Below are 16,688 nucleotides of genomic sequence, written 5' to 3'. Positions count from 1 at the left end.
ACTGTCTGTTCTTAAGCTTAGTTACTTCTCTCCTAATGAGCTAGGGTATCTCCACACGTGTCCAGCCTGAGGGCTGTGGGCTAAAGAAAACCACAGTCGGGGCTCTGGGGGTTAGCTTTTCCCCAGCCTCACACCCCACTGCCAGATGCCGTTGACAAAATTATTGCTGGGTGTTCCCTTCTACTGAGAGCCCTCAATGCAACTCAACTGTTGTCATGGAAACAAGGCCAATGGCCCTGAACTGTCTCCCCACATGTGGAATCCAGCTTTCAGAGGGAGAATGAAGAATCAGTGATGGGCAAGGCTGACTCTGTGTCCTGCCCTTTCTGGACACAGCAGGAGCTACTGAAACACAGGGGCTTACATCCATCTGTGTTCTTTCTGCCACAGGTGCAGAAGATTCCCAATGGGAAAGTGCCAACTGCCAGCCCGCCTGGCACAGATCTAAGAACAGTGAAAATCTCAGGCATCGTCCTCAAATCCCAGCTGCCCTTGCCTTCCATGGGTCAACCTACCTCCTGGTAAGAAAAGCACCCAGTCTCTAGCCAGGGTTTCTCCACCTGGGCACTGCTGGCATCCTGGGGCAACTGATGCCTTGTTAGTAGGGGCTGTCCTGTGCACATAGGATGTTCCGTCCATCTCCAGCTTCTACCCACAGATGCCAGTAGCATCTCTCCCAGCTCTGTGTCATCATCAAAATGCCCCCAGACACTGAGAGAACTACCAGATCCTCCCCCGTTGAGAACCACTGATTTAGATACAGTTAAGCCTAAAGTCGGTTAAGATTTGCATTTGGGTCCTGCTTCCACCATAGGCTCTGTGTGAGGTAGGACAGCTTCTCTGATTTTCCTCAAGTTACAGGAAGACTAATAATACCTGCATGTCGGGTTATCGTGAGGATAATGAGATTAAGTGTGGGGAGTGGCTGGGTACCATTTCTTCCGTCCTGTCTGGGCTCAACAACTGAAGCGACATCGCTGCAATGACTTTCCACTGGAGGATGATGTGGGCGTCCAGGTGAAGTCTTCACGGCTTTATTTGCGTTTTTATTCTGTACGCTACCCTGAAGGGTCTGAGCACGTTAATATACTGTATATTCCAAAGATATCCCAAAGGTGTGTAACTTACTACAGGAGAACGAGGAATTGTGACGCGTCGGCCACGCCCTGCTCACCACCCCCCTGGCTGACGGACCTGAAGTCTCCCAGGAGCCCTGGAAGCTCAGAAACAACCAAGGTCCAGCAAGTGGACTAACTTGTACAAAACCACAAGGGAAATGATCAAATGTTCCAAATTCCTTTGCAAAGGCGCCTTACGTGTGCCATGTACGCTTGTGCTTACTCTGAGCACAATCAAGATAATCAGGCAAAAAGTAATTCTGTTGGAATCTGGAAATCTCTCTACCGACTCCAAGCATGACATGTTCTTAAATACTGGGGGGGCTTTAAGTCAGGTTTCTACTATTCTAAACTCATCCATTCCTTTTATTTAATGTTAAACACAGAACATTATCTATTCATGTAAAAGTTTATGTGATTTGTTGAAACAGACTCACAGACATAGATAACAAACTTACGGTTACCAGAGGGGAAAAGGGGGAGGGATAAATTAGGAGTTTGGGATTAACATATACACGCTACTGTATATAAAACAGGTAAACAACAAGGACCTACTGTACAGCACAGGGAACCATATTCAATATCTTGTGATAACTTATAACGGAAAAGACTCTGAAAAAGAATATATATGTATAACTGAATCACTTTGCTGTACACCTGAAACACTTTAAATCAACCATACGTCAAAAAAATTTTTTAATAAAATAAAATAAAAAATTTGTAAAAAGTACACACACACAAATGAACACATGTAAAACTGGGGCCATCTGAGTAAGATCATGGATTGTATCAATGTCAATATCCTGGCTGCAAAACTGTGTTTTTTTTCCAAGATGTCACCATTGGGGAAAACTGGGTGAAGAGTAGGTATATGGGGTCTCTCTCTATTATGTCTTACAACTGCATGTGAATGTACAATTATCTCAATAAAAATTTCAGTTTAAAAAAAAAGGTTATCTGATTTGTTTATGTGGGTTCTTCTGGTTATAAATGGAGCTGGAGAAGAAACAGGGGGCAGAGTTTCACCTTATCCTTGACTTTGTGCCATTGACGCGGAAATTCATTGTACACTGGCTGCCCACGGAAGGAAAGGGAGAACTCGCAGGACGGAAGGATGCCCACACTTTCATTTACACCTGCAGCTCACACAAACCTCTGCACCAGGGGGCCTTTCTCAGGCAGGAGGGAATATGCGGAAGGTTCAGTAGCTGGGGCCCCATCATATGTGGTCCTCATTTTCCGTTAGATTTTAAACCTCTGTAGACAGAATGAACTTAAACTTCTCTTTACATCCATCTGCCTACTTGAGATCCTGCAATTTACAACTGCCTATCCATGGAAGAAAAGACGGAGATTAAAAGTACGACCTAGGGGACCTCCCTGGCAGTCCAGTGGTTAGGACTTTGTCTTCCAATGCAGGGGGTGCATATGCAATCCCTGGTCGAGGAGCTAAGATCCCACATGCCTCGTGGCCAAAATACCAAAACATAAAACAGAAGTGATATTGTAACAAAAAATAAAGACAAAAAAAAAATGGTCCACATCAAAAAAAAAAAAAATCTTAAAAAAAAAAAGTACAACCTAACCTACAAAAAAAAATAATCTGTCCATGTTTTGAGGGGAAAAAAAACCCTGCCTCCATACAACTATACTATCATGTATTATCAAATCATCCACAGAAAAAAGAATTATGATCAATTCTTAATTATTCTAACTAATGACGAGTAGCATGGAAAATCTAGAAGAAATTAAAATATGCTATGACAATCACTTTGAAATGCATCTGCTTCATAAATAAGAGATCGATGTCCCCTCCTCGTATCCCAACACCCATGACATGAAGTTCATGCAAATATTATCTTGCTTTCCCTGAAACCCAGGAACTGGAGAGAGCCGGAACAATCAGGGGCCAACAGAAGCCATTTGGGAAGGATAACTCACAGCTCAGATAACTAAGGTGGACTGTATTTTTAAATTCTTAGTGTTTAGAATTAAAAGCAAGTCGCTATCTAGCAGATGCAGGCAGCAGTGTAGGGGGCCCTGAAATCAAGCCATTGTTGAGTGAACTCTCTATACATCTGGCCTTTGCGATTTTCATCGTTACCTTTACTGTTGGACCAAAGTTGCCCTCTTTAGCAGGTCTCACCAGATTTTATCCAACATGCATAAAAACATGATGTCCCCGCGGCGCTTTCTGAGTTAACGTAATGCGTGGGCTGCAGTTCAAGAACCCAGAGCACATGAAAAATAACACAAACAAGCCCCTCCTCTGGTTTCTGAAAGTGGCAAAGGATGGGCATGACACAAACTGAACATCTCTGCGATTCACCATCCCCGAGAGACTTTAACAAACCTCTCCAAGTCTTTAAAGAGATGAGAAGGACAAACGAGGGAATGGCAGAGGGCAAGCTCCCAGGTCTGGGTGTTCGGGTCCAGAGCTGGAGGTAAGCCAGCCTGGGACCAGCTGCTGGGCAGAAACTCAGAAGTCAGGTCAGCAACACCAGCAGGATACAGGGGTCGAGCCACCCGTCCAGTCACAACATGACCTACTGTCTAAGACAGACTCTCTTTCCAAGAACCACTGGGGTTTCAGTTGGTGAGAAGGAAATAGCAACCAAGAGTCACACGAACACTTACTGCTAAATTATTTGGTAGCAGACACCCTGCCAGGTGGGACAGGGAATGTCATGCTCAAGAAATTAAGTTCTGGCCCTACATAGGTGGCCTCGAGCAAATTCTGGGAGAATCCAAGGATCCTAGTACCTGAAGGCCAAACTCAGCTACGAGTTTTGTATTGCTGCTGTATTTAGCTACCAAAAGAGAGCAAAAGTCGGTCACCATAGAAACCGCAACCTGACAATCTATGGTAACAGCGGCTCACACCCTTTCTTACCCCTTTGGCTGGACCAGATGACTAATTCATTTGGCTGGACCAGATGGAATGAGAAAGGAAAGCTTTTCACTCTTAACCTTCTCTCTCTGGACTGTAACCTAGGTCTCAGATGCGAAAATAGACAAGGAGTTTTCTCCTAAAGGCGGAATCTACAAATGCACCGACAGATACATAATTCAAAGCCGAAAAGAGCTAAAGAAATAACAGATGTGGACTGTTCCGTGTGTTATGAGCACAGCCTGAACACTCTCAACAGAGAAGAAGTATGTGCATGGAAGGCCTTTCCTTATGTGTTTGTGTAAAAATATAATAATGGTCACATGTAGCATCTTTTTTTCTCAATTAGCCTTCTCTCAGCGGCCCCTTCCTTCTGTTTATTAAACATGACTTATGGGGAAAGCAAGAAGCAATGAAGCAAGTGAGACAGGAATCACTTGAGACCAAAGCAAGCTGAATTTAACTTACTGCTTTGCCATTAGTGGAAGCCCTTTATTTACAGATGTCAAGGGCACTTTTAATGCGTATCAGTTATAGACACACAATTCTGGATCCATTCAACCGCTACCCAAGTCAAAGGAGCCTGGGTATTTTATCCAAGTACTGGACCAGGTACACTTTTTACCTGCTGTGAGTCCTGATGAAGTAAAAGCCTTAGTTATCATAACCTCGACTCCCTATAGCCTCCACCTTGGCCACAGATATTGATGGGGAATTGGTCAGGGAGGCAACAATGGAAGGGAACATAGCTAGTATCGTGGGTGTACGCGTCTCACTGAAAATCACATCTCTCCTCAGCCTCCAATGAAACGGAAATAACCCGGAAACATCACGTCATCACCGTCCAACCGCATCCCATCCGTTCATAGCTACAATCATATCAGAGGAATCGCGTGTGATATTAGGAAGGCATGCACAGCAGTGGAAAAACAGACGGAGCATAAGGCAGAAACCTGTCATTTACGGCCAAGTCTGTCCCTAAACTAACACGTTCCCCCCAGGGTGTTCTTTAAGCTCCTTGTGTGTCCACTGATCTACGTGTTTAAAGAGGAAACAATACATACACCATACACCGTAGCACCTGACACTACGTTATTGTCAAGACCCTGAGAGATCATAGGGCCAGATGCTTTGAAAAGAAAAAACCCACAGGCAACATACAGGAGGCAATATTCCCTCTACTCTGTGATCACGTCCAGCAAGAAGCAAACATTGGCCCTGTAAGCTCACCTGCAATGGGGTGTCATAGAACGTGGGGGGTTTTATGCTGAGCTGTTTTCTTAATTTCAATTCATCCCTAATCTTCTTCTCGGTGCTCTCAACTATTTCCTCCACTGAGCCAAGAACTGACCTGGGGTATTTTTAGCTGATCATGAAAGTACCAGTTTGGTACTGAACCCGCCAAACAGGACCCATCAAGCCCTTTGCTTCCTCTCTGTACAAAGTCATCCCTGTTATTCGGAACCGCTCGCGGGAACTTAAACTTCATTCAAGCTGTACTGACGACCTCTCCTGAGCCTTTAACTTTCTAAGTTGAGATCTGTACTTAGTTTTTCACTAACCTACTCAAGAATGGATATTGAGTGCTTAAGACGGGCTGCACTGTTCAAGGCACCGGGTGGCGCAGTCATGAAAATAAACAATCTCCTTTCACGGAGGGTACATTCCAGGAAGAAGAAACAGACCAGACGCAGAGAAAGCAAACTGATGCAGACTATGTGGGCGGATAAATGCCGAGCAGGCTGTGGGGAGACGGAGGTGAGGGTGCTTTTTTAAATTTTAAGCAGAGGCTTGAAGAAAGAGAGGGAAGAAGCCTTGAGGCATTGGCCAGAGGGACCACTTTCTAGGCAGCGTCACTGCAAAGGCCTGAGGACTTAGTGTGTTGGACGGATGGCAGGAAGCTGGCGGGTAGAGCAGAGCGTATGAGAACCTCGCGCAGCAAAGCGGCTCAGAGGGCACATCACACCTGAGTCAGATCAGAAGCCACATAAGCAGTGGAGTGACATGATCTGAATTTTGTTTTAGAAGAAGCTGTCTGGCTGCTCTTGGAAGAACAAAGTGTAGAGGGGCAGTGAGTAACAAGCCCAGAAATAAATTCTGAAATGAATGCACGAGTCCAGGGAGGATGATAGCTTACACTAGGGTAGTGGTGATGGACAAAGTGAAGGGTGATTGAACTCCAGATGGAATTTGAAAGTAGAGCCAACAGACTGTGTGAAGGGACGGAATGGAGGTGTGAAGAGAAGAACCAACACATGTAGCAGGCCTGAGACTGCAGGCCCGAGAAAGGTCTGCTTCCAGGATCAGGTCTTGGCTGGCCTATGGGGACACAGCTGATAAACTGAACCCGACAATGACATGAAATCTTCCCTAAATGTAAGAGTGGTCTACTGTGCCTACACGGTTTGTACCAACCATATGGTTTATACTGACCCCCCCCCCCCAGTTTTCCTCTGGGAGTTTGGAAGACGGGTACGTGCTGGGCAAGATGGGTACCCACACAGCTGGCCCCCCGTGACAGCCCTGGGCAGTGAGTCTCTCATGAGCATCCCTAGCACATGTTGGCCCAACACGCTATGGGAAGAATTAAGAAGTTGCCTTGGGCAACTTCTCTGGGAGACCACTCTTGGAAGCGTGTGTGTGGGTTTCCAGAATTCACCCCATGAAACTTTTCCCTTTGCTGATTTTGCCATCTGTCTTTCACTATAATAAACTGTAACCGTGATTATAACAACCTTGGGTCCTAGTGAATTACCAAACCTGGCGGCAGATCTAGGGACCCCGACATAGAAGGCATGCAAGGTTTATGGCCCCAGCTCAATGCTTTATTTAGAGTTCCTTCGACTCTTCTGCAAATCTCTAAATAGCTTCTTTGGTATTTCAAACACCAAAGGTTTTTAATATTTTGTTAACAGAAAGAATGAAAAAAAAATTCAAACAACTTCACTTTTTTAAGGGGTAAAAATGAAGGACGATTTTAGTGACATTTCAAATAATGTTCTTTCCTTGCAATTACAAGGTGTAGTCACAAATGAGGTGCACTGAAAAGCCCCCGCTTTCCCTGGACTGAACATCTGTATTCCTCTAAGGGGAAAGTACTGTATTTCAATTACCTGGCAAATTAGGAACTGCTGTTTCTTATTTGCAGGTCTTTTTGATGTATATAGGAGTTGTCAGTGACTTCTATAACTTAACATTTGCAAACAAGAGGGGTCACAAATGAAGATTACAACTTACAAGAACAGCAGAAAATGAAAAGTAGCAGTAATTATAAAAGGCTTATGAGCGCCTCGCACATGAAATACTACCTTCATTATAGTTAGACTCTGATTGTCTAGTCTCCCTTGGCCCTATTTTTAAAACTTAACTAAATTACCTCACATCTACTCCTTATATTGTAGTAAATACTCAGTGAATTAGAACTGAAGCAGTATAAAAATCCCTGGCCAAAAACCTGGATTAGCCCTGTACTAACTTCATTTCATGACAGAAACAAACTCTGAGAGAAACCCACCCTAGTAGTCCTTTGTGAAGACAAAGTAAAAAGCTTTTATTGAAATTGGGGCATTTCACTTTATTTGACAGTGGGATGTGTCATAAGTTAATCATATGATGGCTTGCAAAGGTAATATAATAAGTAAAAAAGAAAGCTAGTGAGAGACCTTGCTGATTTGCAGTGCAGGAATATATACTAAATATTTTTCTCAAATAAATTAGTATTGATATATGGATTATTCTCAGCAAGTCTACTGGGTCTCTAAATAATGAGACTGGTTTACGAGAAAAAAATGTTCATTATTCATGTTTCAATAACAAAAAATATTTTTTAATCCCTTCCCCTTTTTTTGGCACTCATTTCATTAATTACTTATTTTTCTTCTAAATATATGCTTTGAAATTTACCTGCATTTTCCAAATAGGGAAGTCAGAATTCTCAGTAAAATATGGCAACCAAAAGTCACTTAAAGTGTTCTCTCAAATTAAGGACGATAAATCTCTCATTTTTATTAAAATGAAGCAACTGTTAAGAGAGCTTGAACCTTATCCCATGGCCCCGTGCAATGCTTCTGAACTTAATTACCTCCATTTAAGTGGAATTACTTGGTAGAGAATATTACTATGTGGTTTCTTAAATTACTGTACATCCATGAAATGCCGTTGTACTGGGTGGAACAGCAACCCCTAAAAAAAAGGCATATCCACCCAGAACCTGCGAATGTGACCTGATTTGGAAACACGGACTCTGCAGATGCGCTCGAGTTAAGCTGCGGTCACACTGCCTTAGCACAGGCCCAAATCAAACGATCAGTGTCCCTAAGGGGGAAATTTGGACAGACACGTATAGAGAAGGCCATGTGAGGACAGAGGCAGAGATTGGAGGTCTGCTGTCACACCCAAGAAATGGTAAGGACTGCAGGCAACCCTCTGCAGAAGTGAGAACAGACTCACGGGACAATGTCTCCCGCAAAGCCTTCAGAGGGAGCGTGGCCCTGCTCACACCTCGATGTTTACCTCTAGCCTCCAAAACCATGACAGAATAGATTTCCCTTGTTTCCAGCTATCCAGTTTGTGGTATGTTATTACAACGGCCTTAGGAAACTAATAGTGGTTGTTCTCAGGATTTCAAAATTAAGTGTATAAATATTCCCTCCATACAAAGTCTGGTTCAGAAAATTGCCCCTTTCTTTTCTGTCAAATTGAAATAAAAGAAAACATTTGTAAAAGCGTCTCACAAGCTCTAAGAACACAGAATTTTCAATTCAGCTAATTTTTATTTATTAATTGCCCACTCCATACATCCTGTAGGCCCTGTGAAAAATAGAAAATATTCAGTATCTACTCTTAAAAGCAACTACTGTACAGCACAGGGAACTCTGCTCAATATTCTGTCATAATCTAAATGGGAAAAGAATTTGAGAAAGAATACATGTGTGTGTATAACTGAATCACTCTGCTGTACACCTGAAACTAACACAATATTGTTAACCAACTAAACTCCAATATAAAATAAAATATTTTTTAAAAAGCAACCATAAATTATAAACAAAATATTGAGGACAGGGAGAATTCTCCTGTACTCCATAAAAATAGTAGTCTGATTTCTAACAGAAAAACATTAAAGTGAGGGAAGGAGGCAACTGTACTTTAGAGGAAAATATAAACAATTATGAAACCCTGGAATCGGGTCAAGAGAATTATGTAGAGAGTAACTGCTCAATAAACATTTACTGAGTTACTTAATTGTTAGTTTAAAATATATGAGGATTATTAATGTTTATATATTTTGAGTCTTAGTATTCATAGTTCTAAATAATAAGTGCATATCCAATTAATCTGTAACTACATTAATCGGTGAGTTAAATGCATTTGTCCATTCAATAATTCATCGTATATTTGAGAAATATTTACTGAGTATGACTATAGCCAAGGAGTTACGTTTCATTGAATGAAAGATGTGGGAGTTTACCCTACAGTCCAAGCTACAAGACTTTAAAAAGGGGAGTCCCACATGAAGACGGCTGACTAAAAACACACATTAATTTCACCTCTTCCTAAACTCTAACCAAAATTACAGTAAAGAATTTTAAAGACGTGAAGCCCCTTGAACAGAAACTAAATAGAAGCTAAAATGCAGGTGAACAAGAAGCAACTAATTTAACATATTCAACAGAGCCAAGTCCCAAGCCTCCTACAGAAAAGCTGAGACCCAGCCTAATGAACAGGGCAGGACCTTCAGGAGACTCAGAAACCGGTAACAGCAGGTATGTATGAAACTGGGGGCGAGTGGGAGGTGATAGAATAAGATGCGTGGGGAGCTGTCTAGGAAGCAGTTGGACCCCAGGTATCCTCCCCTCCCTGACTCTACAGACCAGTGGCCCTCCAGTTTCCTCAGAAGAGGACGAAGCAGGTGGTCCCTGGTCTGTGGATACAGGAAAATACAAACTCAGCACGGAAACCCCAGGCTCTCTTCTTGCCACTCAGCTCCTAGAATGCGGGCAGCTCGACCTTGAACCCCAGGTGGGAAGTTGAAATTCTCCTCCTTGGAAATCACCTAAAGAGGAAAAACCATCATACGAAGAAGTAGGCTCCACACAAAGAAGGTCCCCCTACATGGACCAGTCCTGCCCTCAGCTTTCCGGTCTCCCTCCTACTCAAGAGCGCACAGTCAAGGATTCTCAGATCTCCAAGGAAAGCCTCTAGCAAGAAAGTTAGAAACTAAAAGCAACATGGAGGAAACAAACTACTCTGGGAAAAGAAAACTTTAACAAATCAATACTTCCAACAAGATAAAGTCATGCTTCCAGGCTGCAAGAAGAGGAGGCCATAAACAGAGCAGCATTCAGAGAAAAAGCACCAGACAAGGGCTCATAAAAACCCAACAGCACAAATGAGTGGAGAAAACCTCTGACGGTAGAGCAGAAACAGAGGAGACAATGAAAACCTGAAATGAAAAGAAGAAGAAAAAGTTACATAGCCAGCCCAGGACTACCACTTGGTCACAGATGAAGAAGACAACAGAGAAAAGAGAGGTGGAAGGCGTCATTTTAGAAGAAGCATCCCCAAAATTAAAGGTATGAGTTGCAGACACCCGGGGTACCCTGCGTTCTGGATGGAAACAGACACCTGCAAAGGCCTAGCATCGTGAAATTTCACAACAGTGGAGAAAAGGAGAATATAAGATGCCCAAGGAGAAAAGGAAAAATGGAGCAAAACCTCCAAATTCTTGAGAAAAGTGACAGCTGACCTAGAATTCTACACCTAAACTGTCAGGGAAGCATGAGGACAGAATCAGGATTCTTTCAGTCACTCGAGGTGAGAGGAGAGCAGGCTGCCAGCACTAAGATGCTTTGCCGTGTTTTACCATCTTTGTAAGCTGAGGACAAAATGCCAACGTAAGCTGGACCCAGATTGTTAACGGCACCTGGCTTGTCCTGACCACACTCTGAGCAAGGTCCCAGGGACCCCTCGAGGTCCCGCTGCCTGGAGCATTAGAGAACATTCAAGTCACTGCACAGAAATGCTGTGCTGGGCCTGTTCTGAGAACCGGAGCCAGATCCGTCCGCATTTCTAAGGGAGGTCCGGTACCTGGAGTTCAAGCTACAGTTTGGCTGATGACCCAACTAATTCCCTAAGATTAGCTCAGGACTGTGCCTACTCAACTCGCCTGCAAACTCTGTGGGAAAGTGAGGCCATCTTAGGACCCAGGCACTGTCCAGTCATCCTCCACTCTGGAGAGCAGGAAAACACCCTCTCCTGAAACAATCAGGGCTGGTCTTGTTTCTCGTGTTGTCAAAAGTAAGTTGTGTAATATTAAGGAAAACATACATAGGTAGTAATACTACAAGGAGAGGCAAGGAAATGGTTAACACCAAAGTTAGGGAGCTGGCTACCCACAGCTAGGAAAGGTCAGGTGGAGGGATGCTAATGGACCCGCAACTTCCCGTGTCTAGATGGGGGGCAGGGAGGATTTGTATTTCCACTATATCACTCTGTGAACTCCTCACGTGTACATTTCAAATGTATGTGTATAATATATTCTAAAATAAATATATTCATACTTTATTTTGAAATAAAATTTATTTTCTCAAGGGCAAGGAACACGATCACATTTACACATTTAAACTATCACTACGGGAAGCAACCTAACTGTCCATCAAGAGATGAATGGATAGAGAAGGTGTGGTGTATACACACACACAACACTACTCAGCCATAAAAAAGAATGAAATGCCATTTGCAGCAACCTGGATGGACCTAGAGACTATCATTCTAAGTGAAGAAAGTCAGACAGAGACAAATATCGTATGATATCACTTATATGTGGAATCTAAAAAAGTGATACAAACGAATTTATTTACAAAACAGAAAGAGACTCACAGGCATCAAAAACAAACTTACGGTTACCAAAGGGGAAAGTGGGGGAGGGATAAATTAGGAGTTTGGGATTGACAGATACACACTACTATATATCTAATAGATAAACAACAACAAGGCCCTACTGTATAGCACAGAGAACTATACTCAGTATCTTGTAATGACCTATAATGGAAAAGGATCTGAAAAAGAATACATAAATACACACACACTTATATATATGTGTAACTGAATCACTTTGCTGCACACCTGAGACTAACACAACATTGTAACTCAACTCTACTTCAATAAAAGTGTTTTTTTAATATCACCAAGGCCACTGGGAAAAGACAGTGGACACCAGCTGCAGAGGTCAAACGAGTGACAAGCGTGGTGGGCTGGCTTCCGAAGAGGCAGTGGAGCCAGTTCACGGAAGAGTAAATGCTATTTTTCTTAATTTTTATTTTATTTTATTTTTTGCAGGAAAGGAGGAGGAAAAAGAAGTTATCTGGTCAGTTAGCAAAAAAAAAAAAAAAAAAAAGCCCAAGATAATGTTGCATGATCAGTGTGATTATTACTGCTAATAATAATTTAATAATTATTTTCAGAAGAGGTCTTAAGTCCAATGTTGCCAATGAGAAAAGTGCTGAACAAGAGTATCAGTGATTCACCCTGCTAGGTTAAGGTTCTGAGCGAGGACTTCCTCGTAAATAAAATCCAGGAAGCCAGCGCCCCAGTCCGAGCCTCACACTCCTGCTGCAGGCGGTACCTAGACACCATTTTAATTTCATTTTCCACATGAAACTTCTACGGCCCTGCAGAAATGTGCCCGCTCGGAACTGAAAAGCAGGTTTACATCAGCCCATCACAAGCCCATCCACAAGTCTCCTAGGAAACGGTCCATGTAGAGCTGTTTCCCACCTACTCGAGCTCCAAATAGAGACCGTTTTATGGGTCCCTCTTGCTGGAGGGATCACTCCTGCCCAGAACTTAATATTCTACACATCATATAAATTTTAAGCATAATTTTTAAGAGTTTTAAGAACTAGGTGATCTCTTTCAGTCGTGGCACATTTCTTTCATTGTCTATTAGAGGAAGGCCTACTACCCAACAGATACTCATGAGTTTCTCAAGCCATCAAGAGAAGCATCATTTTCTATCATCTTTACCGAGCAAATACCAAAATTAGACTTGTTCCATTTTCTTTTGTTTCTTTGGTAAGCAGTGAGAGGGTGAAAATGAGATTTCCATAATAATACAAGATGGAGAAAAAAAATGTAAATCTGAAAAAAAATTTATTAAGATTCAAATTACCTTATAATATCCTTATTAATTACTTGATAAAAGATTTTAAGCATTATCTTGGAACATGGGTATTTGGGAGGATTACAAAGCAGAGCAAAATGGAACAGATAACATTTTAAACATTTCAAACGAACACCGGCCAAGAAGGTAGCTTTTTAAATAGTGGGAAATGATTTGATGTGGGCAACTTTTTACACAGTTTATTCTCGAAAAGCAGAGAAAAACTGCTATGAATCTACGTCTTACCTTAAACACTTCCATTGGAAGAGGAAAGTTAGCAGCATCAATAAGGGATTTCTCCAGAGCACTTTTCCACTCTGAGTCCATCTTCAAAGGATAGATTTCTGTATCAACAGCAAATCACATAAGAGTTTAAGGGCTGAAATGTTCTACTGGGTGGTTCTTTCTCGGATTTCATCTTCTCAGGATTTCATAATAAGTTGGCAGGCGCAGCAGTCCTAAGAATTCACACCCTGCCCGCCATAAAAGGCCACCTGCTAGAGAGATTTCCTGAAATTAAATAGCAATTTGGGATTCTGCGATCAGAAACGAAGAATAAACTTAACAGGGCTCTTCTTCAGGGAATATACGCACGCATTCTGGGCATAATTGAATAGTATAAATCACATTAACCACACTTCATCCATCCACTGCCCCGAATTCCATTCCAACACCTGGGAAGTAAGATCCATGGATGAAGAACTTATTATCTGATAAATTTCCAAACTAGAAAAGACTCTTGTCTGGCGTTTGCAGTTATGACAGCCTATTTTTCACTAAATCTCCAAGCTCTCATATGCTAAAAATAGTCCGCGTTTAAGTCAGGAAATTATGAAAAGGTAAATTAAAATTTACCAACCAAGTCTAATATTTACACTTGAAATGTTGCTAACACATCACGTTGCCCATGTTTTCCCCCAGGCAGTGGGAGGAAGGGATTTGCGAAAGGAGGTTACACCGTCTGAATACAAAATTAAAAGAACAAATTCGTTGAGCACTGTTTTTACCGATTGCTGAAACTGCGGGGGAATTTTATGATCTGATCTCAACAGATTTAAGACCTTATCAAAATAGGATTTGCAGAAGCACTCACTTGGAGTAGATATGTTTATACCTTCCCTATATCAACCCAGGCTACTTCAGACAGACAGCTAGGATATGAATATGAATTTAAGCACAGTTAAAAGGCAACATTAAGCCTTTGGGGCTATATTTTTAATTTCTTGCATGTCTGCTTTTTAGCAGGCGGCCATATATTTTGATGATCATAGCTTCTGAACTCACCTTGAGCTTGAAGCACCTGTGTTTCAGCAGTTTACTTAGTCTTTTCAGACTATCACAATTATGGTTAGGTGAGAGATGCTGTCAGAAGGAGCCAGGTTATCAATGCACTACCCACCGCCCCTCGTTGTCAGACACACCAAGTCACATAAAGGATAATTAATGACAAGATAGGCTCTACTTGTGTATAGTGTCTATAATGCGTTCAAGCCTTTTATTTATGCTCTTACGTCGCTGCAGAATTTTTTCCCCCAATTTGGCGTTTCTCTATCAGAGACAAAATAGCCTGTAATTCTCCTTGGTATACAAGTTTGGGGGAACATAGTGAGGTCCCCACAACAAACACCTCTACAGAGAATGAATGAATGGTCCCTCCAACCTCCACAGGTGGGGGGGGGGGTCCTGAGGGAGGACTCGCTTATCACAGAGTCCCACAAAGGAGGGAGAAGGACCAATTCACGGAGCCCTACAATTGTCCCGAGACGGTGAGGCAGATTCCCTGGAATATACCAGTGGCTCAGCTCAGGGGCACTGCATCAAAGTCCCGGTGAAAAGGGAAGGCAATTCAGGATTCTAGGAAGCAAAGCCCAGAGGACACCAAGGGCAGCAGTTCAAGACGGGGTCAGGAGGGAAACAATAACTAAGACCCTGGACTTCCTCAGTAGAACAGAAACAAATCCACTCTTCCAGGGTTCTGGAAGCAGGTCGATGGGGAGTTCAAACTCGACATGGTAGTAAAAGGAGGACCAAGTCATGGAAAAGGATGGTGACCTCCAAAGAGAAGGTCAGAGGAAGGGTCTGCAGACATACAGGGGATAGAAAAAGGGAAGAGGAAGTGTTGGCGCCCGAGCTCCCGCAGTCTGTAACTGAGGTCTCTGGGTGGGAAGGGGAGCCCCTGAAGCAGAGAAGAGGGTAAAAGAAGAATGGCTTAAAAATTACTCAAGGCCAGAGCCATGAAAACCCAACATGGTCAGGTCCAAACTCAGAACTGAGCGAGGAGACAGGCAGCCCCCAGAGGGATGCTCACAGCCTCTCCTGACACCTGGGCTCACACACACTGGCAGAGCAGGACTGGACCAGCCACATCACCCTAGAAGGCTGCATCCACCTAATGCCACGTCTGTTCCACCAAACCAAACAAAAGTAGCCTAAGAAGCCTGGTGCTTTGATCTAAATATGCCCCCCTCCCCCAAAATTCATATGTTGAAACATCTAAGGTGACAGCATTAAGAGGTGGCGCCTTTAAGAGGTGATGAGGTCATGAGGACCGAGCTCCTATGATGAGATTAGAGTGCTTATAAAAGAGACCCCAGAGAGCTCCTCTCCCCTTCCTCCAGGTGAGGACACAGTGAGAAGACGCTGTCTATGAACAGGAAGTGGGTCCTCAATGGACACTGAACCTGCTGTTGCCTTGACCTTGGACATCCAGCCTCCAGAACTGCGAGAAATCAGTCTCCTGCTTACAAGCCACCCAGTCTGTGGTGTTGTGTTACAGCGGCCTGAATGGGTGAAGACACCCAGGAAGTCTCATGGGACTTTTATCTCCATCCTACAATCTTAAGATTCTTCGTCTTCGTGCTGAGGACGTTGAATCCTAATATGGAATTCAACCCCATGGCAGGGCATACTCCTTGTCTTAAAAGGTGAAAAGCAACTGCAATTCTGTCAGTACGCTCAACCACCTGCAGAAGCTAAACACCTCCTAGTTTCAATAAGCAGAGAGCAACAGTCCATGCGTGTGTTTCATTAGACAGAGAGGCGCTTGGTTACGCCGGCAAGTGTACGGACAATAAATAGCACCATTAAAAGAACATAAAACAGGTTCTTAAAGTGATCGTGTTGCAGGTAATTTAATAGAGTGTATCATGTCAATTTCTGTTGGTGGGAAGTAATAAGCAATTAAAACCTGTCCTGATTCATCTTTAACTAGAAGCCTGAGTGAAAACGAGGTGTCCCCCTCTGTGCATGTTGGCAGGACATCTCACAGAGAGTGTGGCAGGAAGAGGAGTGAACAAAATCATCATCTCACAGCCTCGGGTGATCGAAGGCCTGGAGGGGTGATCCCCTTTATTCATGCACCTCACACCCTCCTCTCCTTCCTTTTCCACCAGGCTCTGACCAGTAAGGAAAGGCTCATCTATGCTTCTTAAAAGACACTGGGAAGTGCTATGGACTGAATGCTTGTGTCCTTCCAAAATTAGTATGTTGAAGGCCTAATCTCTCAATGCCATGGTACTTT

At 43.0% G+C, this 16,688-nt stretch overlaps 1 protein-coding gene across 5 annotated transcripts in view; it reads right to left on the bottom strand.

Annotated features, from left to right (window-relative positions):
- The window catches only part of SFMBT2 (Scm like with four mbt domains 2), a 209,344-nt gene that overhangs the window by 89,605 nt on the left and 103,051 nt on the right, over positions 1-16,688 (bottom strand). For all 5 annotated transcript variants that reach the window (XM_060293330.1, XM_030836909.2, XM_060293332.1 and 2 more), the window contains one exon: positions 13,415-13,512. In XM_060293330.1, coding sequence (XP_060149313.1) covers positions 13,415-13,512 — 98 coding nt within the window. The remainder of the gene's footprint in view (positions 1-13,414; positions 13,513-16,688) is intronic.

The sequence above is a fragment of the Globicephala melas genome, chromosome 2, assembly GCF_963455315.2.
Source record: "Globicephala melas chromosome 2, mGloMel1.2, whole genome shotgun sequence".
NCBI classification, from domain to species: domain Eukaryota; kingdom Metazoa; phylum Chordata; class Mammalia; order Artiodactyla; family Delphinidae; genus Globicephala; species Globicephala melas.
This window is presented reverse-complemented; position numbering and strand designations above follow the sequence as displayed.